This window comes from Haemaphysalis longicornis, unplaced genomic scaffold (genome assembly GCF_048455015.1).
Source record: "Haemaphysalis longicornis isolate Haplotype H1 unplaced genomic scaffold, Haemaphysalis longicornis Haplotype H1 scaffold_174, whole genome shotgun sequence".
In the NCBI taxonomy this organism is placed as follows: domain Eukaryota; kingdom Metazoa; phylum Arthropoda; class Arachnida; order Ixodida; family Ixodidae; genus Haemaphysalis; species Haemaphysalis longicornis.
The window spans coordinates 201,444-228,876 of NW_027526279.1; the positions used below are offsets into that span (position 1 = coordinate 201,444).

At 49.0% G+C, this 27,433-nt stretch overlaps 1 protein-coding gene across 1 annotated transcript in view; it reads right to left on the minus strand.

Annotated features, from left to right (window-relative positions):
- Positions 1-1,667: 1,667 nt before the first annotated feature.
- Positions 1,668-27,433, minus strand: part of LOC144166516 (cytochrome P450 2C3-like) — a 35,498-nt gene continuing 9,732 nt past the window's right edge. The window contains exons 4-7 of the mRNA XM_077696024.1: positions 22,593-22,711; positions 9,240-9,379; positions 6,684-6,874; positions 1,668-1,901 (exon numbers count right to left, since the gene is read on the minus strand). Of these exons, the coding sequence (XP_077552150.1) occupies positions 1,714-1,901; positions 6,684-6,874; positions 9,240-9,379; positions 22,593-22,711 (638 nt within the window). The 3' untranslated portion in view covers positions 1,668-1,713. The remainder of the gene's footprint in view (positions 1,902-6,683; positions 6,875-9,239; positions 9,380-22,592; positions 22,712-27,433) is intronic.

The window sequence follows — 27,433 nt, forward strand, 5'->3', positions numbered from 1 at the left end:
CCCGCTGGGCTTCCATGATCTCCTCCAGCGTATTATGTATTCCAAGCTGGAAGAGCTTCTCCGTGCACGCACTGTCGAGTACGCCTATGGCTGCCTTGTACGCCTTCCTCATGGCCACGTTCAGGTGGTTGCGCACCTGAAGCAACCAGTTGTGGAAGGACGCCGCGTAGGCGACGTGACTTATTGCGAAGGACTGGATAAGTCTGAGCAGGCTGTCCTCCCTCATCCCGGATCTTCTGTTCGCCATTCGCTTGATCAGCTGCGTTGCGGCCGCTGCCTTGCCTACCAGTCGGGTGGCCGTGTCGTTGTTCCAGCGTTTGCGCTCGATCAGGAACCCCAGCGCCCTGATCTTGGCTACCTTTGGGATCGCCTGCCCGTTGCTTTTGCGCAGGCTGATGTCGCTCTCCTGCTTGGGTCTGGATTTCGGCGGGATTATCAGTAACTCCGACTTGTTCGGGGAACTGATCAGGCCCGTGCCCCTCAACTGGTCTTCTATGGCGTCCACCGCCTGTTGCAGGGAAGACTCAACGTGTCCGCCGCATCCACCCGGCACCCACAGCGTGATGTCGTCCGCGTATATGGTGTGTCGAACCTCGGGTATGGCTTCCAAGCGCCTCGCTACTCTGATCATAACAAGGTGTAATAGCAGCGGCGATATCACCGAGGCCTGGGGCGTGCCCACGCTTCTTATCTTCCGCTCGCCCAGAGAGTGGTCTCCCGCTTGAATCTTGGCCGTGCGTCCAGAGGGGAAGTCACGCACGTAATTGTACGTACGCTCCCCCATCCGCAGGGAGCCGACTTGGGACAGGAGGCAGAGGTCATAGACAACACGACGAAGGACAACCAGGCGATAGTGGGACTGGACCTGCAGAGTGCTTTCGACAAAGTGAAGCACTCGGCCATCCTGGCCGCGGAAGCAAGTCGAGGATGTCAGAAAATATAAAGGGCCATGTGAACTCAAATCACCCTCATCAATTTGTCGCTGCTTTTCGTACGTCGCAGGCTCGCAGTTAAAGGACCAGTGTTCAACGAGCTCCTCATCGCCATTCGGGATGGCCAAGATTTTACTGTATAATCCCACGTCGTCTTTCGTGCTCACCAAAATCGCCTACCTACTGAGGATTCCGGTGGGAAATGTCACAAGATGGATATAGCGCGGACAGTGTCTCATAATGTTTGCCCCTTCCTGCGACGAAGACAAATGGGTGTGCGTCACTCAGCCCGGCTGGAGCTGCCGTGTCCATTCGTACATAGTTCGCGTCGATTTAAAAATACATCTTCCATTCCCCATCTCTCACATTTCTTGTCCCCTTCATCTTGCCGCCACGTAACAATATCAACTGGTCTATGCCAGTTCAGGGCAGGAGCGTCGGGGCTGGTAAACATACTTCTGTGGTTTATAGTCTTTAGAAGTGCAGTCGGGAGGGGTCTGCTTCAGGTGATAACGTTCATCAAGAGGACCCCTCACAGAATACTGGGAAGGGAAGGGGACAGAGAAAATGAGGAAAACACCGTGGCGAAAAAGTGAGTAAAAAATAAATGGCTAAATGTGCTCTATGGGGATTCCGGATGTGAGCAGCGTTAGTAAATGTTCTCAGGGTCTCCCGTAAGAAACTGTATTGCTTTAATTTCCGGTTCCAGTTCAAAGTAATAGAATTAGGAAAGAATGGCCATCAGTTTGTTGCAAAGGAGGGCAGCTCGCTGACGTGGCTTCTAGTCGGCCAATGGTCGAGGCAGGAATTTCAGTTTAAGGCATGCGACATGCCGCGTCAATATTTTCGGGTCATCGAGGTCGAAAGGAATTTCTCCCTCAGGTATCACGCGGAACCGCTGAAGGAATGATGTCACTGCGAGGAAAACCTCCATGGTGGCGAGTATTTCGCCTGGGCAAGAGCGCTTTCCTGCGAGAAACAAAAAAAAAACACATTAAAAACCGATAAGCGACTTTTAACGAATACAGTTTTTAAATCGCAAGCGCCACGAAATACAGGACGGGAAATCGTCACCGCTTCTTCACTTTCTTTCAATTTTTCAGGTAAGAGAGCTGGACGTCATGGTTACGTTATATCATAAAATTAATGCATGCCTGGCTCAAACCTACATTGACAGTGAATTTTGCGTCAGGTAAGTGTGAAAGCAATTCCAAGCAGGCTAGCAGACCAAAATGACAAGGACAAGGAAATAACAAAGGCTGACGATTACTATACTCCCTAATGTAAAATGTTGTGCTCAGCGTGAACTGCAGTCTTTTCAGTCACGGCGGATAGCTGCTGCGTCTCAGGAAGTAATCGTGTGATCAGCAAAAGCACGGCGGCCGCGCTACTCCGCTGTCATCTCACGGCGCATCACCGCCGCCGAGCATGTTGTTGTAAATCGTGTTTGAACCATGTAGGGGAGAGTGGCGGCTGCTGCGTCGCTCAACTTGCACTGATCTGTTTAGGTATGTAGGGGGCCCCCGGCTGAAGTCTGGCAACGATTGTGGCGGCTCGGTCAACCAGATATAGCTGCCCTGCCGGTTGCGACCTGCCCAGAACGTCCTCCCAGGGATACCGCTGGAGATGGGGGGAGAGAGGTTAATAGGAAAGTCCCACATGGTGTGAGTTTGGGTGTCCAGGCAGTCACGGAGGGGAGATTTGGGAGAAAAGAAAGAGGGCGTTAAAAATATTACACGAAGAGGTAGCTCGGCAGCTGCCTCCTACTCTCACCATCATTGTAGAATTCCATCCGCCATTAAAGATTCCCCCAGTTCCCGCGGTCCTCGCCTCGGTTCTTTAACAAAGTGGTGCCGTGACCAGGATGGGAAGATCTACACAATTGAAGAACGGAGTGTGCAGACCGCCATCAACGATGACGTGAGTGACAAGGTTGCGATGGCACTGGACTCCTGCTCTTGACCATTGGCCACAAGCATCTGCGAAGAAAACCCAAGGAATTGAGGACGCACCAAACGTGTACCGGAAACCACGCCCTCAACGACTTTTACCGATTGTTGGCGGACGCCTCGCGGAAACCAGGGAAAGTCAAGGACAACATCTTCGACCTTCCACCGACCGTGATCCTTCTTGACGACCACGTAGACATTAACGACGTCGAGAATAGACCTGGAAGCCCTTTGCCACAGATGAAGCCTCATCCGCAATAACGTAACCACACTGAATAAAGACATCAGAACTGAGATGAGCGCCGATTCACCATCAATCTGTAAGCTCATTTTCCTAAAGACAAGCTGACTCCAAGCACATGATATTTTAAAGAAGCTTGACGGCGATATTGAAGAACTTGTTGATTTGTTCATTTCACCGAAAAATATGAAATCGCATACGAATTCGAAAATTCTATCGTGTTAACGAAATTTAGAATGAACAGATTGTTTCCAGAGTTGCAAGCCCATTCCAACAATCAGATTGTAACGATAGCACCGGAAAAACAGACAGGTATCTCCAACAACGATGATATGGCAGTGGAGAGCAATGACTCTCCCAGCAAGCAGAGTGATTTGGTGACACTTTCAATTATCGTGAAAAGCCACAGCCCACTCAACGAGCCACTTCGTTTAAACGAGGACTGAATGCAATAAAAAAATAAGAGGCAACTGCTACTGTTCCGTGCCCAGGCGACGGATTGAAAACAGCTTTCTTGAGAGTACACGCTCTGAACGGCGAACTGGCTCTAGTAACTCCAATAAGGATGACGAGGAGCCATATCTTCGACAACGTGGTAGATTCACTTCAAGAGTCATCGCATTTGCATGGTTGTCATGGCACGAAAACACGTTCGGTGCTCAATGATCAACCTCATGAAGGCTAACAAGCACCACCGAAGGCGAACAAAGCACCCCTTCCGAACAATCGATATATCATCTCATGCACGGAGCCTTTATATATTGTCACGGAAAGAAGAAGACGAGAGCTATCGGCGCAGCCTCTGAAGAAGAAGACCCAGCTGGGCGGGCTACCTCCCAGCCGACATCGTGTAAATAGTGTAAATACATCACTCGCATCTTCCATGGTTTATTTCCTGTGCCCTACCGCCACGTAACATGTTTTGGTGGAGGTTGCGGAGATCATCCCCATCCTGGCCCCAGCTTCGCTTCGTCTCAGCTGCTGAACATCGCTCATGGGTCTTGGATCGCGTCGGCCTGCCCCAGCCCCGGTGAGCCATGGACGCACCATTCCCCAGCCCCGTGCCCCCAGCCTGTGACTTGCCGAGACCAAACGACGTGACCAGCCACGATCTGAACAGAAGACGACACCGTTCCCCTGCCCTGAACTCCGACGCGCCTCCGAGGCCTTTGACGTGCTTCACTGCGTCGGCGGACATTGCTGTTTTGGGGCCAGTGCTCACCACGACGAATCATCCTCATCCGTGGCGCCGAGGACTCCCGTTTTCCTCTCATCTCGCATCGTCACCGCATCTGCACAAGTACTAAGGCCTCGACCGGGACGGTCGCTTTCGACGAGGGGGATGTGTCACGGGAAGAAGACGACGAGAGCTATCGGCGCAGCCTCTGAAGAAGAAGACCCAGCTGGGCGGGCTACCTCCCAGCCGACATCGTGTAAATAGTGTAAATACATCACTCGCATCTTCCATGGTTTATTTCCTGTGTCCTACCGCCACGTAACAATATGTTGCTACCGCGGAATGTCGGGTTTGGAGGTGATTGTTTTGGTCAATGTAAAATGTGACCATTTGAAGATCCCAAAGTCGAAACGAAGACTGAGGGAACGGCGAATACACGCAGCCCAACGATCAGCAGGTACAAGCACCCTAAACAAGTCTCCACCGAAACGCAAGATCGTTACAGGCATAGAAAGGTGCAGCCGGTACGTGACTTCCTTTACAATACAATCGATCCGCCGCACATGCCACATAAAGCTTGCGCGACCACTGCCAGGACACATAATGGTCCAGATTCCCCGCGTAAACTGGTCTGATTCCTCAAAGCGAATTCGGCACAGACGCTTCAAGCGTAGACGGAAGAAGAAGGCTCCATAGACTACCATGATGTGGCCAACACGGACAGGACATGGACTGTTACCACAATGAACTGATCACGTGACTTCGGATGAAAGTGTTAAAATACGAGTGATTGATGACCGCTGAAAACTGCAGTAGTTCACGTCATGCTCAATATCCTCCTTCATTTACCGCGTGGCCGGGATGATGTAGAAAATATCAGAAACGAAGAAGAAGTGGCCATTAGAAGCTGCCTCCAAATAGTGTTGTCGCCATTATCGTAAAATTCCATCCGCCATTAAAAATTCTTACACGTCCCGAGGTCCTCGCCTCGGCTTTTTGACAGAGGGATTCATCTTGTGGAAGAAAGAACTACTGGCGAGAGAATTGGTCTCCTTAGCGTTGGTGGGCAGGGGGATATATTCGATGTTGGTGTGTTGGTGCTGATAGCGTTGTCGGTCGGTGTTGTCGGTTTTGATAGCGTTGGTGTGTTAGCAGGGGGATAGCGTCGGCGGGAGGTGCATAACTGCCATTTACGGAAGTCACGCTTTAACCAGCCAATTTTGCCCTATTTTAAAAAAAAAATGACTCAAGCCACTTCTGAAAGTCTGGAACCTTGGACTCTCGAAAAGAGTTGTGGTTTCTCTCGACACTTTATCGTACCATTGTCAGTGTGTCATACTGCTGATGTTGGGGTTCCGCTTTGAACCATGCTCAGATATTACAGTAGCGTGTAGTGCCAACCACTATACAAATTTAGCATATCTGGCGTAAAGACGTTTCTTGTTGTACGGGCAGAAATAGCGAGACCGGGCATAAATAGAGCGATACAGGACTATTAGCGCCCATAAAAGTTGACATACCTAGAAGCTAGAAATTTATTACTTTTGCCACTGAAAATGACCCACTGCCGCCTTCGTTTTTTTCAGACACCACTGTACATTTGGCAACAATTAGAGAAATTTCAAACAGTATTGGTCATGCTGTTCATGTCCAGTCTGTGCGTAGGAAAAAACCCTGTTCAAGCCAAGCTATCTGCTGTTGGTACTGACTTTTAAAACAGTAAGTTCAGACAAGGGCTCCCAAAAAAGGGGGGTGGGTCTCATGGGGGGCAGTACCCTAGGTTGTAAAAAAAACTGCCTCAGCCACCCCCTCAGGCCTTGGAACTATTAGATAAAGCTGGCTAAAAACAACTTCTGGAGTGATGCAAAGCGCAAGGCTCAATACCACCGTGTAATTTTGCCACAACATACCTTCCGTTTGCAAAGCCTTATCATTATTTACCGCCGATTCGCCTTGTTCTATTTCTTCCTGTAACTTGCCACTGACACATTACTATCACTAGAGTTTTGTTGTTCCCGTCAGAAGGAGTAAACGATTTTCTATCACTAATTTCACTTACCGCGACGTCTGTATCACGCGTCAAAGCGAATTGCACGTGCAATTATAGTTCCACGGAGACAGAACAATAGCTCTTCCTTAAGCAAAAACAGCTTTAATTTTCAGATAATGTAAAATTTTTAAAACGGATACACATCGGTTATTTGAAATAAATGGTGTTTGATTCAATAATAAATTTGAAAAGTCAGGGCTGACCTCTGTAAAAAAGCTTTTCATTTCATCTTAATCATGATCATCATCATAATAATCATCCTTGATTGTCGTGAGCCACCCCCCCCCCCCGCCTTCTTCGAAGCACTTCCAAAGCCTCTGAGTTGAGGTTTTACCTGATGAGAAGGCCATCAAATAGTCGGGCTTTCGGGCCATCAGGGAGCCATCTTCATTGAGAAATCTAGAGGGGTCAAACTTCAGCGGGTTCTTCCAAAGGTTCGGATCGAAATGAACCGCCCAGAAGTTCGCCATAATTACTGTTCCTTTCGGTATGTAGAGCCCATCTACAACAACATCTTGAGAGGCCCTGAAACAAATGCGCATTTAACACCATAAACCCGGAAGAAATATTTGGTTAGGAGCAGAATTACTTAAAAACGATAGTATTTATAACTTTTCTTGGGCTACCCAAACTCGAAAATTTTAGCCAGTGTACCTGTTCGTCGCTACATTCAACCACCCGTCCAAACTTTTATCTGTCGTTTTATCTATGCATTGCTCCGGTAGGAAGAAAAAGAATTCGTTTATTTAGGCAAAAAATTTACAAGCTACCAAGCTTGTTTGCAATGATTATACTTGTGAACATTGGTCAGCAAAAAAAGAAGTTTATTGGAGGGAAGACATAAATACGTGGGTTATATTTACCGCGTACTTGCAGTGCAAATGCATGGCTGCTTGATTTTTGCGATTTAAATACCAATATGCCTAAAAATAGTTTAACCCGAAAATTCAGAAATGCGCTTGGGGCGCCCTCTTGGGTTGCTATTCTAAGCAGTCCAGCAGTAAGGAAAGGTTCTGTGCATGGCGTAAGCAGTGGAACGCCGGAAAATATAACTGCTTTGTTTATTGTGGGAGGATTAAAAGCGAGGGGCGTGACGGGTTGGAGGGGAAGAGAAGAGAAGCATATGCGTGGCGCGGGTGGCATAACACTATTGTCTTTTAACGACGTTTGCAGTGAAGTTAGCAATTAAGGGGTCGGATTTTTGGGGGGGGGGGGCGCAGATGGAAGGGAATACGGCCGAGTAACCTTTTCTCAAAGGATGACATACAAATCGGGCTAGAAAAATAAGAAGGCGAGGAAACTTAAGAGGGTGGAGTGTACAGAGGTTTCAAAAAAACTCACCAGGAATTGAAGGGTTTTCTCTTAGAAAAATAGAGGGGCCGCCAGAAAGAGGATAGTTGATGGCTACAGGTTGCTAAGGTTGAGCTTCGCGTAGCTTGTTGTTAGTTCAGTGCGTGAGCTAGTGTGATGTGCGTGCTCCAAGAGGATGTGCAGAAGTGTTTTGTCGTTCCCACATTGCCGAAGTCGGCGCAGTCTTTCACCGAAGCAAGTTGTCAGAAGCCAACGTTTGGGCGCACGATGCTGAAGCGCGAATGAGGGGAACTTTCTTGCGCATAGGCCCTTGCACAAAAGAAGGCGAAGGCTTCGACGGGCAGGCATGCGAAGGTCTGAGCAAACAGGTGACGAAGTATACAGAGGCAGGACCATTCCAAGGTTTCAAAGCAGCTGCCATAGCTCATACACTCACATTATCTAGCACAGAAGAAACCTGAGCGAAAATTGAGGTAAGAGGCAAGTACAGGTATGCACAAATGCAACGCCATCACGAAAGTACATACATGAAATTCAAATAGCGCGATTTCCTTCTGTTCAAGTCAAATCGACGCGTGGCCTAATTACAGCAACAAAGGTGGGAAATGTGGCTTTCCAAATGTACGAATAGTGTGCCATGAATAGACCTCCACCGACAGTATTCTCCACTTTCGTGTGTTCTAGTTCATCTTTTTCTGTTCGCATTTCCTTTCTCCGTGCCTGTACATAACCGAGAGCAGCACCATTCTTTTATTATGAATACGAGCTCGATTTGTTCTTATGGTAGAAAGCAATCGTTTTAAACAGACGCGAGATAAAAGCTGCCCCGAAAACAGGAGTCTTTTCGTGCTCCTCTAAACCCAGCAGAAACAAAAGGGTTTACTGATGGCGCAAGTTTAATGCGAACGCGAAGATAAAAGGCTGCTGCTAATCGCTAATCTTTAACCGCTGATGAAAATAGCTGATCTTTATACCTTTTTGGAATACCAACGAATTGGCTAGTGCCAAAGTTTGATATGCCTGAACCCAGTTCGTTTTCTCTGGATAATGAGGATTTTTACGAATCAGGGCAATCTTGTTGCGAGTACATGATTGTCCACAAAGTCGCAGGTCATATCCTGGTAGCTAGAGGATACCTTTTTTGAACGGCGTAAATTGAGCGATGGTGTTCTGACCCTCCCTAATCTATGAGTGGCACAAAAGATGAGGGCATTCTCGCCACTGGACACTTTCAAGTGCTACTTCACAAGATCGTCTAGTTTAAATAAAGAGTTTTCAAAGAATCTGAATTCATCCCGCCTAAGTTTGCGGAGTCGGAGCAGGATATACTTAAGGTAGGCTAAAGAGCGATTGTTGAGATGTCAATCGTTTGATTCCTGTGACATTGTGGTGAAAAGCAATGGAAAGTTACGGCATGCTCTGATAACTTGTATTTACAATGATTGAGCTAACACGCTCAGCGACATAAAAAGAGCTTTGGAAGATTTGTTATAAAATTCGATTTTGATGTTGATGGCTCATGAGAAGGGATGGGTTTTAAATGCTGAACAGTAAGCATGGCAACCCAAACACTACTCACTCTCTTGGAGGGCTCAAAGGAACAGCCGTTTTCCAGCGGTCCATTTCCCAGACACAGGCCATTGTGAAGGGCATACGCAAGCGATCCTCCCATGTAGGCTTCCGTTGCCTGCCCACCACCTGATCTATCTCCTGTTGGACCTGTAATAACATCGTAACATCATAAGCAAACCAGTAATTGCAATTGTGGGCTGAATTAAAAATACAATTTTTGTGCGCAAGTTCAGTGAATACCTTCGCAATAAAGCAACTTTAATAAATTCGAATAATCATCGTCATCATTATTAGTTAGGTCTACTGCAGGACAAACGCCTGTCCTATTGATCCCTAACCGCTCCTGTGCTGCGCTGCTCGAGTCTAAAATTTACCAACCAATTTCGTTATTTCTTCCCTCCATCAGGTTTGTGGCATCTCCCTTGTTCTATACCTATCTCTTGGTATCTACTCTGTTGCCCTAATTGCCCAACGGTTGTCGGTTCATCTCACTACATGGCCAGCGCAAATCTATTTCATTTTCCTTATTTAAACTGTGGTATCTTCTACATTAGTTTGTTCTCTGATCCAGATACTCCGTTTCCCGTTTGTGAGTGTTATTCCTAACATTTTTCGTCCCATAGCCCGTTCAGCTGACCTAAGTTTGCTTCCTAGTCGTTTAGAAAGGCGCCAAGTTTCAGCACCGTATGTAATAATCACCGTCAGTATGCACTGGTTGTAAATTTTTCTTGTGAGTGACAGAGGTAGGTTGCCTTTTATTTTTTGGGAGTGCTTGCCGATTGCTCCTCAACCGATAGCTTTCTCGTGGGTGGGGTCAGCACTAACCATCTGTCCGGGTTAGTTATATCCTTCTACTTCTCCTAGCGTTTCATTTCCTAAGCTGGACAGGGCGTTTTGGTCATGCTTATTCCTGGTAATTTCGATTTATTCCTATTTATTTTTAGCTCTACCGGCATGCTTTCTGATTGTAGTTCCCCAAGCATAGTTTATGTGTGTTCTGCAGTCTCACTAAGCAAGACTATGTCGTGTGCATACCTCTAATGGCTCAAGTATACCGCATTTATCCTTAATCTTATGCTTCTCCAGTCTAGCATTTCATTCCATTTATTTAATTTATTGCATCCCTAAATTCCCGAAGGCATTACATAAGCCTTCTATATACCACCTCCGAACATGCTGTGAATAGGTTTGTAGAGATAGTACCTGCTTGTCTTACTCCCTTTCACACCGGAAATTTATCGTTTTGCTTGTGGAGGGTTATCCTGCCGCTGCATGTGTCTTTTAAAAGTCTTATGTAGGGTTCTTCTATTCGCTTGTCTTTTAGCACTTCTAAAACGGCTGCGGTAAGTACAAAATCAAAGGCTTTCTTGTTATCTACAAGATGCATGTAAAGCAGTTGAGTGTACTGTGTGGATATTTCTATCGCTTGATTTACAACCATGGTTGAGTACCCTTTCCTAAATCCCGCCTGCTCTCTGGGCCGTTGGGAATCCAGCCTGGCACCTATGCGGGTATCTATAACTTTGCTAATGAGCTTTTAAACAACTGAGCGTAGGCTGATGGGTAAGTAATTCTTAGGTAATTGGTATCTTCCTTCTTATGAATCAGAATAATCTTGGCGTTTTGACAGGCTATGGGCACTTTTTGAGTCTTCAAAAAGGCCGAAAACCCAACAGCAAGCTTTCCAAGTGCAATATCTCTTCCCTCCTTCAAAACATCCACCGTTGGGCCATCGTCACCATAAGCCTTTTTAAATTTCATGCCGTTCACAGCCTTTCCTACTCTCTCTTTAGTTACTAGTGAGACATCGCAAGTTGAGCTTGTACTCTCAGTATCCCCTGGTCTAACGTCGCTGACATACAGCCGTGTGTCGAATCTTTCTGCTACCTTAATTATCTCGTCCAGGTTATGCGCGCTCCGTGGTTATGCGCAATGTTACCCTGCTAGACTCTGAGTGCGCACATCCTGTCTTTGCCTATGGTTAGCTTACCCTTAGTTGCTTTCGAGCTTCCTCTTACTTTGATCGTTTCCTCGATCACTGCCATGTTCGATGCACAGGTGTCGTGTGTTTTACTTCTGTAAATCAGTTTCGAGAGCTCGGTTAATTTAATCTGATCCTCCATACTTGACGCTTTCATGTTCTCGCATTTGCCAATTAGTTCCTCCGTTTTCTAAGTTTTCCAGTTTGTTCCTTACATGCTGCGTCTCCCACAGCTGCTGCCGGTTTACTGAGTGTCGATGTTAGGTTGTCATTTACCTTGTCTACAGTGACCTCGTTCGGCTCGTTTAGAAGCAGGAATTTGTTTTGAAGAGTTATTCTGAACTCCTGCGATCTGGCTTCGACTGGATATAGTCGATGTTTCTTAGTTTTCACGAGTTTCCTTCTTTCTCTTTTGAGATGCAGCCTTCGCTTGCGTCCCATGATCCTGTGACTGCTGCTCCGAATCTTACTTAGCACTCTACGTGTTGCACAATACCTATGTTGCCACTTAAAATGAAGCCAATTTTGTTTTAACAGTGACGCCGCTGAGGAAATCGTAATTTTTTGTTTCGGCAGATAAAACACCCAGAAATTCCCAAGCGCACGGACGTGAGCGCGAGCCTCGCGGCGACGGCCGGCAGTAAAAAGTAAGCAGGACAATGCCGAGCGTTCGTGTGTGCGTGCCTTGCGGCGGCAGCGCAGCATCTTCTGCGGATGTTTGTCAAGCCATGCATACACTCTTACGGAGACCGACCAAGATCGGTGCGACCACCCGGCAGCTAAGAAACCAAGGTAATGCCGAGCGCTAATGTGTGCGTGCTTCGCGGCGACCACCCACCGTACCTGGCGCTACTTTGTCAAGCCGAGCATACCCACTTAGGGAGATTGACCAATATTGGCAAAAAAATTTCAGCTTTCTGTTAACGGTGGCAACACTCGCTAGGAGCAAGAAAGACTCCGACGTTCGCCGTAATCGTGGCTGCACTCGCTCGGATCCACAAGTGCACGTCATAGCGTGCGCCCCTCCAAGACGATGTCCAATGATCACCACTTCCAAAAAATAAAAATCCCACACTCAAGGCAACAATGATAAGGTCGTTGCGGCAGCGAAGAAAAAAATCGGCTGCAATCGTGGACATAAGTCTTCGTGATGGTCGTGAAGGTTACGTAGAGATTTGCTACCTTCAAGTCCTATCCGCTTGTGTCAGCTTCCTTAAATTTTTTTGTTGTATCTGCCGGACTTTTGTATGTCCATTTCCTACTATTTCGTTTGTAAAAGGATCTGTTCATCAACCTCAAGTTTTTTCTCTCTGCAAATCCCCCCAATGTAGGTCCTCGACTGTTGCTATGTTGTATTCCGAAGTTTCCCACTGACCTTTCTCCCATTTGCTTCTTACCGATCTTTGCGTTTAGATCACCCATCACAATCGGGAGCTGTGTTCTTGCCTTCTTCACTGCTGATTCGAAGTCCTCGTAGATGCTGTCAAAGGCTCTGTCATCGTAGCTGGTTGTTGGCGCATAGGCCTGCACTATCTTTACCCTGTATCACTTGTTTAGCTTAATCACAATAGCCGCCACTCACTCGCTAATGCTGAAACTCTTCTCCTAGTTCCCAGCTATTTCTAGATGAAATGAAAATCCCACCCGTGTTCTTACTTCTCTTGGGGTCCTTCTCTAGCACAGCATATGAGCGCTAGTGAGCTCCATGAATTCTTCGCCTGTCGTTCTAACTTCGCTTAACCCTACGATATCCCACCTAATCTCTGAAAGCGCTTGTGGTAGTACAGCTTACAGACAAGGTGCATGGACTGAATCAAGTTATTTCGCATTTTTTGTGCACATACGTGACTACTGCGAACATGAAACACTGATCCCCGTGCTTTCCCCGCAAAGTACATCATATTGTCACGAAGCCAAGGACGACGCAGTTGTCTTGCAGGAGAAAGAAGTTTATTGGAGCGAACTTGTGCTCCCCTAACAACTCAAAAGAATACAGAGGCGGCGAAGCAGCGGTCAACAAAGTGACTTGCGTCAGCGAGCGTCGCAGAATCGAATGCTCCGGCGTCCGCACTGCAGGCTTTTTATCTTTCGGCGCGCGTGGTTCTCGAAACGTCGATTCACATCGAGAACATAGTAGATCCAAGAAGATTATTCTGGGCTGTTCACGTTAGATCGGAATGCTCTCCCTATCACGACAGATAACACATGCGGCACAGAAAGAAAGAATGGAACACGCGCTTCCCTTGGCGCAGAGATCACACAGACCGGCGCAGCCGGGCGGTAAAAGCAAAACACAAATAAACAAACCCAATGTATGGTTCGCGGCATTACCCCCCCTCTAAGAGTGCATCGACCCGATGCTAACATAAGCGACAGTCCGAACAAATGAAAATAAAATTCGTCATCGTCCGTAGAAAGGTTTTAAGCGAACCACGTGGACGACTTCAGGCCGCGTGTGTCGTCGTGATGTGCCGGAGTCACCATCGGGGATCACTTCGTAGGTAAGTTGGCCAACACGTCGTAGAATCTTGTAGGGTCCAAAATACCGTCGCAGGAGCTTCTCACTGAGTCCGCGTCGTCGGATGGGAGTCCAAACCCACACACGATCCCCTGGTTGGTACTCGGCGTCTCGGCGTCGGAGGTTGTAGCGGCCCGCATCCACCAGCTGCTGGTCCGTTATACGAACTCGAGCGAGCTGGCGGGCCTCCTCCGCACGTTGAAGATATCCGTGGACGTCGGCGTTGAGGTCGTCGTCTTCTACGTGCGGAAGCATGGCGTCGAGCATCGTAGTTGGCCTTCTACCGTAGACAAGCTCGAACGGCGTCAGCTGCGTCGTCTCCTGGATAGCCGTGTTGTACGCAAACGTGACATACGGGAGCACTTCGTCCCAAGTCTTATGTTCAACGTCAACGTACATTGACAGCATATCTGCGATTGTCTTGTTCAGACGTTCTGTTAGTCCGTTCGTTTGGGGGTGGTACGCCGTCGTTCTTCGGTGATCCGTGTTGCTGTAGCGTAATACTCCTTGCATCAGCTCCGCAGTAAATGCCGTTCCGCGGTCGGTGATTAGGACTTCCGGGGCTCCATGTCGCAGCACAACTTGGCTTATAAAGAACTTCGCCACTTCTTGTGCAGTCCCCCTCGGAAGAGCGGCGGTCTCTGCGTAGCGCGTCATGTAGTCTGTCGCTACGACAATCCACTTGTTCTGTGATCGTGACGTAGGGAACGGGCCTGAAAGGTCCATTCCAATCTGTTGAAATGGTCTCGATGGGACGGCGATCGGTTGCAGAAGTCCGGCGGGTCTTGTCGGCGGCGTTTTTCGTCGTTGGCAGTCACGGCAGCTCCGGACGTAGTGGGTGACGTCAGAGGTAAGGCCGGGCCAGTAGTACCTCGCCTTGATTTTTCCAATAGTGCGCGCTGTGCCGAGATGTCCGGAAGACGGGTCGTCGTGGCACGCTTCCAAAATTTCGTCACGAAGGTCCGCGGGGATGACGAGAAGGTAATTCGCTCTTGTTGCGGTGCTGAAATTCTTCTTCACGAGGACGGAGTATCTCAGGCTGAATGCTGATAAGCTGCGTTTGAAGGTCCTAGGAACGGCAACGTTGCATCCCTCGAGGTACTCGATTATGACGCGTAAGTCGGGGTCGGCACGCTGCTGGGCGGCTAGGTCGCTCTCCGTCACGATCCCGAAGAACGCGCTGTCTTCGTCAGCGTCTTGTGATGGTGGGTCGACGGGGGCGCGGGACAGGCAGTCGGCGTCGGAGTGTTTTCTGCCGGATTTATAAACGACTGTAACGTCGAACTCCTGCAGGCGCAAGCTCCACCGCCCAAGACGGCCAGAGGGGTCCTTCAAATTGGCGAGCCAACACAGCGCATGGTGGTCTGTTACAACCTTGAATGGCCTTCCATACACGTATGGGCGAAATTTTGAAATCGCCCATATAATAGCCAGGCACTCTTTTTCAGAGGCAGAATAGTTTTTCTCCTCCTTCGACAGACCACGGCTGGCATAGGCGATTACCCTTTCGCAGCCGCTTTTCTTTTGGACAAGGACGGCACCCAAGCTTATATCACTGGCGTCCGTGTGCATTTCCGTTTCGGCATTTTCGTCGAAATGAGCGAGCACGGGTGGTCTTTGCAGGCGTTTTTGCAGCTCGCAGAATGCTTTTTCTTGGTCGTTTTCCCAGCTAAAAGGGGTGCTATCTTTCGTCAAGCGCGTGAGTGGCTCTGCAATGCGTGCGAAGTTTGCGACGAAGCGCCGGTAGTATGCGCACAGCCCGAGAAATCTTCGCACGCCCTTCTTGTCTTTCGGCCTTGGGAAGTTCGCAATGGCTGAAGTTTTTGCCGGGTCAGGTAGGACTCCCGCGGCGTTGACGACGTGGCCCAAGAACTTGAGTTCCCCGTATGCGAAACGGTACTTTTCAGGCTTCAGTGTCAACCCCGACGTACGAATGGCCTCGAGTACAGACTCCAACCTTGCAAGGTGTTCGTCGAAAGTCCGGGCGAATACCACTACGTCGTCGAGGTATACGAGGCAGGTGTGCCACTTAAGGCCAGCTAGCACAGTGTCCATGACTCTTTGAAACGTCGCTGGTGCTGTGCACAGCCCAAACGGCATCACCTTGAACTCGTATAGGCCGTCTGGGGTTATAAATGCAGTCTTCTCTCGGTCTCTCTCGTCCACTTCAATTTGCCAGTAGCCGGTCTTCAGGTCCATCGATGAGAAGTACTTCGCGTGGCAGAGGTGGTCGAGGGCATCGTCGATTCGGGGGAGGGGGTACACGTCCTTTTTCGTGATTTTGTTCAGTCGCCGGTAGTCAACACAAAACCTTAATGTGCCGTCTTTTTTCTTAACGAGTACGACGGGCGCAGCCCAGGGGCTTTTCGAGGGCTGTATAATGTCGTCGCTGAGCATGTCGTCGACTTGAGTCCGGATGGCTTCCCGTTCGTGTGAAGAGACGCGGTACGGTGACTGTCGGGTGGGTCGGGCTCCATCTTCGGTTATTATTCGGTGCTTCGCTAGAGGGGTCTGACGTAGTTTTGCGCTCGACGAAAAACATTCGCTATAGCGACGCAGCAAAGCCGATAACTTGTTCCGTTGTTCTTGCGGTAGCGCCGGATTCACGTCGAAAGGCTGCGGGAGCTTGAAGGTTTCAACGGGTGTGCGCTCAAAGTCGGCGACCGCGATCACGTCACTTGCTTCTTGCGCTTCTTCGAGGAATGCAATTGCCGCGCCCTTGTTTAAATGCTGGTACTCCTCGGTGAAATTCGTAACCAAAATGTGGGATTGGTGTTCCTTGAAGCGCGCAATGCCTCTTGCGACCGACACACCACGGTTGAGAAGCACCCTTTGATCGGTGTCTACGATAGCGTCGACGTCAGGAGCAGCATCTTCACAGTAGACTGCGACCATCAAGCTTGCGCGGGGTGGCAGGGTGACGTGATCATCGGCGATCCTTACAGCTGCACGGATTTCGGGCTTCGATTCCGGCTTCATGGAGTGGTCGGAGGAAAAAGTTATCGACTTCGTCTGCAGATCGATTATTGCGCCGTTGTCCGTCAAAAAGTCCATTCCGAGAATTACGTCGCGGGAGCAGTTGGGCAAAACGACGAACACCGCAGGGTACGTCGTGCCGTCTATGGTGACGCGCGATGTGCACGTTCCACTTGGTGTCACGAGGTGGCCTCCTGCTGTGCGTATGTGCGGACCGTCCCATCTGGTCATAACTTTCTTCAGTTTAGACGCAAATGGTCCGCTCAACACGGAGTAGTCGGCTCCCGTGTCTACGAGGGCGACTACATCAAAGCCGTCGATGGACACCTTGACGTCGGATGCCGCCTTCCTCGAGTTCCGGGTGCGTCGGGGCGTCGCATCTCGGCTTGTGCGTGTTGACGGTCGGGCACTGTGCGTCGTCGTTGTCATCGTCTTCTCAGCGGACGTCTCGGTCCGGTAGGGTGCGCGTCGCGGCGTATAGCTGTCGTCGTGTACGGGAGTCTCGTCAGGTCTGGGTCGGGTCGTCGGGATGAGGGCATGTTGTGAGTCACTGTCTTCCGCGAGTCGTTGCGTCGTTGGAGGGTTTTCATTTTTCCGCGATCGTGCAACTTTACCTCCAGAAGTTGCATCTTTTAGTTTCCCCCGCGTGGGCTGGGGGACCTTCCACGTGAGAACTCAGCATTGCTACGGCGGTTCGGCGACTGGTATGGGTAGGGTGACGGCGAACGGTTGAAACGGGCTGGTCGACGGCTGGTGTTGGACAGGTACTCTTCGATCTCCGATGGGCGCTGGCCAGTTCGGGGGCGGGGTGCGTCGACGGAGAACCCTCGCAAACCGAGCCTCCTGTAGGGGCAGCGACGGTAGACGTGGTCGGCCTCTCCGCAGTGGTAGCACAGCGGACGATTGTCGGACGTTCGCCACACGTCGGTCTTCCTTGGGGCAGGGGGTTGCGCCGCAGGTGGTCGGGCCGGCGAGAGGGGACGACGGTACGGAGCCTCGTGACGATAGGGTGCAGGTGGGCGAGGGCGATGTACAGCAGCCGCGTACGTCATGGCTTGCGGCTCGCGAGGTGCTACTGGCGTCGTTGAAGTTCCCAGCGCTTGCTGCACTTCTTCTCTAATGACGTCGGTAAGAGAAGCGACTTGTGGTTGCGGCGGCGTCGGGAGCAGTTTCCGCAGCTCCTCCCTCACTATTTCGCGGATAGTGTCGCGTAGTGAGTCGGAGTTGATAGCGCTGGCACCAAGCGTCTCCGAAACTAGCGCATTGATTGGGCGGTCGTACTGCCTCGTTCGGATTTCGAGCGTCTTCTCCATCGCGGCGGCCTCAGACGCGAATTCGGACACGGTCTTGGGGGGGTTGCGAACAAGGCACGCGAAGAGCTCTTGCTTCACACCTCGCATCAGAAACCGTAGTTTCTTTTCTTCCGTCATTCCTGGGTCCGCACGGCGGAAAAGTCGCTTCATTTCCTCGACGAAGATTACGACTCCTTCGTTTGGGTGTTGCGTTCGAGTTTCCAGTAAAATCGCAGCTCGTTCTTTTCTCACCACGGTCGTGAAGGTCTTAAGGAACTCGCTTTTGAATTGCGTCCAGTCGGTCAAGGCGCTCTCGTGGTTTTCAAACCAAGTTCGGGCTGCATCCTCCAAGTAAAAGAAAACATGCCGGAAGGTTTCTTCATCGTCCCACCTGTTGAAGATCCGCACGCGCTCCAGCTTCTCCAACCATTCCTCTGGATCTTCAGCGGGGGCTCCCCGGAACGATGGCGGTTCCCGGGGCTGCTGCAGCATGATTGGCGACGTTGTTTCTTGTACCATGGTGTTGGTTGCAGCGTTCCTTTTCTTGGGCCCTTCTGGCATCAAACCGAACTCGGGCGGTAAATCTTGCAGGCGGGGGCTGGCTCTTGTTGGACTGGCTTGGCGGCTTTTCGAGGTTGTAGTGGGCATGAAGGGTGCGTACCCCGCACCTCCACCAGATGTCACGAAGCCAAGGACGACGCAGTTGTCTTGCAGGAGAAACAAGTTTATTGGAGCGAACTTGTGCTCCCCTAACAACTCAAAAGAATACAGAGGCGGCGAAGCAGCGGTCAACAAAGTGACTTGCGTCAGCGAGCGTCGCAGAATCGAATGCTCCGGCGTCCGCACTGCAGGCTTTTTATCTTTCGGCGCGCGTGGTTCTCGAAACGTCGATTCACATCGAGAACATAGTAGATCCAAGAAGATTATTCTGGGCTGTTCACGTTAGATCGGAATGCTCTCCCTATCACGACAGATAACACATGCGGCACAGAAAGAAAGAATGGAACACGCGCTTCCCTTGGCGCAGAGATAACACAGACCGGCGCAGCCGGGCGGTAAAAGCAAAACACAAATAAACAAACCCAATGTATGGTTCGCGGCAATATCTAAAAGGCATTCATGAAGTGGGATGTCTGTCTTTGCATCAGCTAATTTTTAGAAGGTATTGAACGAAACAGCGAGAAGTCGCGACTTGCAGAGATGCGGTCGTGTTAAGTTTGCCTGTTGCCGTCGACGTGCTACTGTAGAGCAGCGCTCTCTTTAGCTCCCTGCACTTGCATGCTCATAGGGCACACTAACCAAAGGGAATCCACATTTATCATGCCATTGCCACGCCTCCAGGCCGTACCACATGGAGACGATCACATGGAGGCAAACCACATGGAGCCCAACCACATGAGGCCTAGCGCCGTCGCCTGTCGCCGGCACTGGGATTTATGTGGTTGGGAGGGCGAGTTAACACTGGAGAAGGACGAAGTGACGCACCAGCGGCTGCGTTGAAGCGTAGCGCTAGACGTGTCAGGATCCCTGCATCCTGTTACGGCTATTTTCGACTGGCTAACTACAATGATGAGGGCCCTATCTCCACCACGAGAACCTATTTGTCCGTCTTATTCTTTGCAAAGGATATTTGCAGGGCAATTACAAATGCCGAGAAATGTATTTAAGTCATAAGCACCAAAGCTGAACACATCAGACAGCCTATGGTACAAGAGCTAACTTTTGTTAACATCCCTGATACATGATTTGGCGGTGTTAGCAATGGATCTGTTTCTAACAATTTCCAATTCAAGCTAAATACCACTTTCTCCCTTAATTGAAAGTGCTGATTTGCTGGTGACGGTTTGGTAGAACGTCACTTGCGGGTTGAAAAAAAAAGGTAGGAAGCAACGGTTGAGCCTTGAGGAAAAATTATCAAGCTGTCATCTCAAATTAACTTCCTTTGGAGGCTGACTCACAGACCTTCCAAATATTCATCGGGCTTCTAACAGTTTTGGTAATTCTGCACAAAACCAGTTCTGCCTGGTGCTAAGGAAACCGCGGCAGGCCATCAACCAATTCTGTCTGCTGAAAAAAACTTTTGTAGTATTTGAAAGATTCCGCCAGTGGAGGGAGCAGGAATGCCTTTAATGATCACAACGCTTGCTTCTTACCACCAGCCTTGCTGACGGGATCAATCTTGGAAATGGTATAAGTGTTGTAACCATATGTTATTTATATAACCTATAAAAGCTTAGGAATTCATCTTGCTAGTGAACATCTGACAGCACTAAGGGAAAAGAGATGAAACACACGTTAGAACTTCAACTCGGTTAATACCGAGAAAATTCCGAAAACTTCTGTATGTGCAAGATAAATAAAAGTTCCAGTTGAAATTCGACAGCCTGTTTCGTCTCTTCATTTATTCCTGTTCGATGTTCGTACCAAACTGACTTCCTTGGTAGCGAACATCGATGCCAACTTGACCAACTTGCCGTTTTAGCTGTCATGAAAGCTATCACAAATTCCCCTTCCCCCATAGGAAAGCAACCGAAGTAGCTATAAAAGTAATGGAACGTGCCACCATAACTAAAGATGTGTTGGGTGTTGGCTTCTTTAAAGAAATAGCTTGGTTAAATTTTGCTAAATCAGCTGAGTGCCGCTAGAGAAAATATAGCTATTGGGTTTGGGGAATAAAATCGCGCTAAAGTATGCTTAAACATGTCCCCAAATGTCGAAAGCGACGGGTAAACCCGAAGTGGTCTTGCGCTTTCCTATGCTCACTCACTGCAACATTATAGAATGGGCATCTCTGCATAGTCAGCGAGCGCCCATGTATACATGCATTGAGGCGACGCACGTAGCGTGCGTTAACACCAGGCGATGCCGACACGTTTGATTGCTAAGAATGTGGTGCTTGTCGGTATGCCTTTATTCAAACTGACGGCCGTCCTTTTCAGCGTATACAGAATTCAGGCCCAGGTAGCGTTCGCAAAAGGGGTCTACAAACGCCGCGTGCATCAGCATGAGGCCTCTGCACCCGAACTATTAGCGTGACACCTCCGGCAGCAACACATCGTGTAGGCTCAATTCTTATTGTCTGGGTCGTGTTGCGTACTGCGTGAATCATAATTAAAATACGAAGGAAGGGGAGTGCTTGAGAAATAAAACACAACCTAAAGGAGCCGATTTTCCGTGACGCATTTTGTTTCGCGTGCATGGGAAATAAAACAGAAGGGCTACCAACATGGCATCTACAACAACAGCGCCTTTCTGCTCGCTTCCGAGTTGGCTTTCAGCTTCTGTGGAGGCAGTATCAAGTCACAGAAGAACGGAGAGCCGATCCCGGTAGTGGACCGAATAGAACACTGGAACCGATACGTGTGCGCACAACCGGTATGCGCCCAACCGCAGCCGCGCCGGTTGCGTATCGGGTATCGTATCCGAACCGGTTGCAACTTCTGAAATAAAATTCTTATCCCAGGAGCATGTACAGTGATTCAGCAACAAGTAACCGCGGTGATTCTGACATGGGCTTGCCGTAGGTTTACCGTAAACGTGGATTACCGCCAACGTCGGCAGAGGACTCGTTGACGAACCTAGCCAAACAAAAAAAAAAGCATTGCTGTTTAGCTCAGCTAACCTTGGAAATGCAAAGCAAAAGCTTGGCTTAGTCTGGTTGTGTCTTGATTTCGCTTGATTGGCCTTTGGTGTAGCTGTTTTGCCGACCACGGTTCGAAGCCGTTCGGTCCCGTGCAAAGCTCACAGGAGGCCCGGCCTCGCTTTCATTCACGGCGAACGCACCGTTCCTGTTCGCCGGGCGCCAGGCGAGTCACATAGCCCGACGCAACCCAGGGGCGCATGCGTGGGTGGTGCGGGGTTGGTGGGCTGACTATAAGCTTAACGGCCGCGTCCGCCGCGCTGGCCGCCGCTAGCTGAGCAGAACGACTGAAAACGGGGCCTTGAGCGCAGCGCCGAAAGCGCGCCTGGCGAGTCACGTGATGGGCTTCAAGGGGTGCATCGGGGGGGGGGGGGGGGTGGGTGGGTCTGCGCTTACAAGGAGAACTTGCTCATCTGCGGTGAAACCGCGGGACGGGAGTAGTGAATAATTGCTTTATAAACAACGCTTTCACGTTCTCATGTCATAACAATATGCCCAGGGATCCTCAGTAACTTTTAGTTTCGAAGGCGGCGTTTTGAATCTGCGAACCCTGAATCGCACCAACACAAAACATTATTTTTCCCTCTTAGTGCTGATATTTCGTTCTAAAGTTAAGGAACACAACGGGAATGGCTCTCAATAAAATCCTTTGCCAACCTTACAAGCTTTTGCGCAGTCCTGTAACGCGGCTGTATACACGTTGCGAAAATAATTTGTAGTGCTTTAGCCGTTATTTTTCAGGGACAGCCATCCTTGTTAGTACTTTAATTAGTTGAACAGCGGTTGTCTACTCGCCTGTGCTTTATTAATTTGGCGGCGATATCTGGACATCAGCGGATATATTTTATCAGGCTTGTGCGCTTGTCGTCCCTCGAATATTTTGTTTTGCCAGACGTGTCGTTTCCCTGGAATTCACATAAAGACTCTAAATAATAACCCTATCCGGTACCCACCTTGGATTGAAGCGTGTCGGGTTCCTGGGCGAACTTGACCAGGTGCCACAAAATGGTGGACGCTGTGCTGAGTGTGCCGGCCGCAAAAAAGCCCGTGACTATGCCCACCAAGTTGTTCACTGAAGGAGTTAAGGAAAGTGACGAAAGAGTTTTTCTAGTCAAAACGATTATTCGTATAATATCGCTGTTACAGGGAACACACACCTTGGTGTAGTTCCGAGTGGCCCGGAGGGAATACAGTTTGCGCACCTATATATTTTCTTGTTTGGGGCAGCAAAGAGTTAACCACGCCATGATCCAGAGCCAGTGTCTGCCTGCATAAGTGTTCTTTTTTCATATTATTCGGTTGCTCGCTGTTGTCATTATTTTATGCGGAACAACGTATCATGCTGCTATGCAGTTCTTGAAGAGGAAAGTCCACAAAGCAGGGAGAGAGTGAGAGAAATGGGGGCTCTCTGTTGTGAACCACAAAACACCTGCTTTATACTTGCTTTCGAGTAAACGTGCCTGAGTTGTCACAGGAGCACAATGTGATGTCTGTAGAGCACGCTGCGAAGACAGTTTGATTTGGAAAGAAATAAGATTAAAAGTGAAGCTTTAAGTTGGTGACTGGGCACACAACCAAGCTCTGGATTTTAGTGTCGAGCAAATGATGTAAAATATAGGAGTGCACTTGTACATCAAAAAGACTTTTTGGGTGTTCGCTTGGCTTGCAGATAAAAATCGTCCGTTATGTTAATGGTGGGGGGAAATTTTTGGTACATGCAATTTACTCTCCTTTTAAGTGGTGTATTATAGTTTTTTTAGGTTGATATGACTACAATGTGATGACAGTATGCAACGAACTTTGTACAAATAGATTACAGGAGCCCACATAGTGCAAGATAGCGGCCCCATGTGGGCAGGTAAAAAGGCGACGCTAGCGTTTCTCGCGCCATTGGCAGCTTCCAAGTAGAAGGGCTCTACATGACATATTGCACTGCTCTGTTTTGAACAACCATAGGGATGAGTAATTATGCTAGCAAAATAAACTAGGAGCGCAGAATTGATAGGGCCACTAATTCAAGGAAGTAGAATAAACATGCATGAAAAAGTCTCAATCCGCATGAACATGACGTGGCCGCAGGTAAAATGTTGCGATTAGCCGTTGCTTGCGGAGCCCCGCGCACACAGAGCACCAAAATACGCTCAATACTCCTTCCTTCCTTTGAGCATAGGAGCATTATACAAATGAAGTTCCCACGCTCCAACGAAAAATCACTTGTCACAGAATAGCATAGCACGGCACTGCAGTTCTAAACTGCAGCTAAATTTGGGAGTAAGTAGGTGGGGGTGTGCATGCGAGCATGCACATCCCCAGTACAACATAACCTGGCGCCGCTTAACATTAGCTGCCGCCACTTAATCTGGTTTATGCGTTACTTGGAAGATTAGAAGTGTAAATCATGGTTACCGGGTGATGCACTAAACTCAGAAAATTTGAATTGGTGCAGAGTTGGTTTCTATGTGCACAGGCACGTAATGCTCCACCTCGTACACATACTACGCACATCCTTCGTCACGCGCACGTCCTCCGCACATCCTCCAGCAAATTCTCGCGTTGAGGTCTCCAAGCAGATAAGACCTTTATCAGAAACACGGTTCATAACTCGTGTAATGACTATTGCTGCAATAAGTGTACTCGAATTTCTCGTTCAGGCCCCAGGTAATGCCTCTAATAAACGTTTCTAAGTCGAAGGCTACAGCGCATGCACTCACTAGCTCTTCCTTTTAACAGACTGCGTCGTCCAGCTGTGCAGGGTTTGGGCATGCGTGTACGACTGTCATATAGAAGGCTTCGTGTTTTACCCCATCCGCGCCCAAATTCAACAAATTTTTGCTACAAAACAGTATACATGTACCATCGTGTCCGCGGTAGAGGTTTATGTTCGTGTCCACGTCAGCAGGAAACGCCATGTTACATGGAAGAAATTACGGGAACCGCCAAGAATTGAGCCATGGACCCGAATAGAGAAACGGAGGGACAGTGCGGCGTCTTCCCGACTACGCTCCGAACACACGAGGAGACGGGGAGGCAGTCGGTGTATTTAACGAGCTCAGTGGTGGGTCTACCACCTGCGCTTATTCAAAGCCCTTGTGTGAAGTGCAAATCACATAATGTATACTGGCGTTAACGTGGTGCGGATTAGCGGCGAACCGAACAGCGTCTGGTGAAATTATCAGGGCCCTGGCGGCGACGCATGAAACATGAGTGAGGGGGACTCAGTGAGGAGGTGACGTTATAGCCGCGCGTGCCGCCCTCCGCGACAGCGGACCAGTTTTGCGAAGGTATTTTGTTTGTTTTGACTGATGTTGCCCGACTGCGTCGGGGAACTTGGACTTGCGAATAGCTGCGCGTGCCGCCCTCCTCGTCACCCTTCGCCATACGCTCCTCTCCATTTTATTTCTGCCGTCGCTGCTGCGTTCGCTCACTCGGATACGCGGAAGCTGCCCCCGCGAAACCCAGGTAACGGCTGCCAGAGTCTCTGGTTTCACTCTTTGTAGAGCCACGCGTGCCAAATAAAGTGATGTCGCATGGCTTATCGATGTCGGTATAGGCCTTATGCAAAAGTGCTGCCCTCTGTCGCAGCCGAATCGAACCCTCGGTTCGACGCCATGTTTAAGGATAGCGCCGGTCGGGAATACGTGTGCTACAAGGTGCTGCGCGTGCGTGTTATCGCTTCTTGGTGACTCGCTGCACGTGTCGTGCTGTGTTGTCGCACGTAATGACTGATGAATGGTGTGTGGACTTGTCTGCGTTGCCCCGGTCCCCGTCCGGCTTCGCGGAGACATATTACGCGTCCAAAACGCAATCGCAACGGCACCAGGAGCGCAGTTACAAGTTCGCCACCGAATCGTACGTTTGCCTGCCGACGATGAAGACGAAACGGTGCGCCGGGTAAGTACTCATGGTTTGTTGTTATTTGTATGTGCTTTTGACTTTGCGCAGAAGTTCTTTAATGGTGCCTAGAATGAATTACATTCTAAAGCCTACCGAGCCATCAATGGTGCCGCACGCAAATCGAAGTTTTGAAAAATCAGTCGCTCGGGCAGCCGCAACACGCATGTTCCGTTTCACTTCTTGTACGTTTCTTATTTTATGCAATAAATATTTGGCTCACGGCTCTTGTTTGTTCAAGTAGCGCTGGGGTATCGTGTTTTGCAACAAGCAGTGCGGTAAATCGTCCTTATGAAAGCGAAAAAACATTGACGAATGCTCGCTCTTCCGCGATTCAACTTTGCGCTTGTTTTTGTAACAGCAATCCTGGGTCGCTCGCAAAAAAAAATCCCGTTTTTAAGAAATCAAATAGCACTGCAATGCTGCAGCCCGGTGCAGAGTAAATGTTCGATTCATGGAAGCGTTTTGAATGAAAAATAAATACTAAGGAATTCTTGCCACGATAATGAATGTGCAGATTACAAACGATCGAACACAGTTGGTGATTAATTCTTATAGGACTAACGCTATGGGCTGCGGGTTGCGCTTTCTGTCGCGTGAAAGCACACCTGAACGCATCATGCGTGAAAGCACACCTGAACGCATCATGCGCAAGCGCATTGTTTGTGCGAGGGTCATTAAAAAGGCTGTCATATTTTCGTCACCTTTGCTTGTGGCGCTCGTTTCATTTATTTTGTCTGTGTGAAGACTCTGTTAATTTATTTTACCCACGCTTGTTAACGTGTATACTACTTATGGAGTGTTTAAGGACTCTCTTGTTATGCAGAGCAGGTACTGTAGTCTCTAACATGGTCAAAGACCATGGTGCTCTAGTTGCACACTACGTAAATCATCTTGGATTATTTTTATAATCGCCATAAATGCTTCAACTACCAGCCGTCCTGTTTATTCCCAAGGGTCTGCATTAAAGGCCACGTCACACCGTATTCAAATTTAGGTCTAAATGACGGCTTTCTCCCCTTCTCTTATTTGTAAGCACTAGTCTAGTTCTTGAACAGGTAATGTTTCTGTGCCTGTATTGAATTTCACGGGTCTGTTGTTTGGTTTCAGTGTCGCTGGTCCTGCTGTTGCTGTGCGTTGTGCCTGCTACCGGAGCCTACGAAATGTCTACGAAACAGCTACCCCCTCCTCCCCTTCATTCTACCTCCTCAATTATGCACTGAAAATGCTCAATAATCATTTATTGCGCTAATTGCAGAACTAAGGCATACAATAAATGTACCTAAACTGCGTCTTTTTCCATGTACCTTTTTTCGTTAGAAGGGCGTCTTTTTTTGCGCAGCGTTTTTTTTGCGTGTGCTTTTGGCCAGAAAATCGTCATTCATGGCAAGAAAAATCGCGGATCAAGCGATGGTTCGTGTTCGGCACGGAGTTTGTTCACGCAACCACTCGAACTCATTTTGCCCTGCATTTGGAGTGAACGCAGAATGCTTACATCGCGTGAAAACTTCTCTTCGTTGTGAGAATGTAAAAAACTGAATCTTTCCAACAGTACATAAAGTACGTCCGTACATGAACTGTAGCAGCGACGTTCGCCTTGATCTCGCAAAGCATGTAAACACAGCGGTTGCACCCTCTATGTTCAAGCCAGTTGACACTCCTGCCTTCCGAGGGATCAAATAATTTCAAACACCGGACCAGCAAGCACGCGCTATTTTATCAGTATTATACGCACGAGCGCTGGCTGTTCCATTCAGCATTCGCTGTAATTCTTTTAATAGCTTCGATCTCGTTCGCGCCGATCACCGAAGTATAGTAGTCCGCAATCGCCGCTGCGTTAGCGCGAGGTCGCGTTCGCGCCGATCACCGAAGTAGTATAGTCCGCAATCGCCGCTGCGTTAGC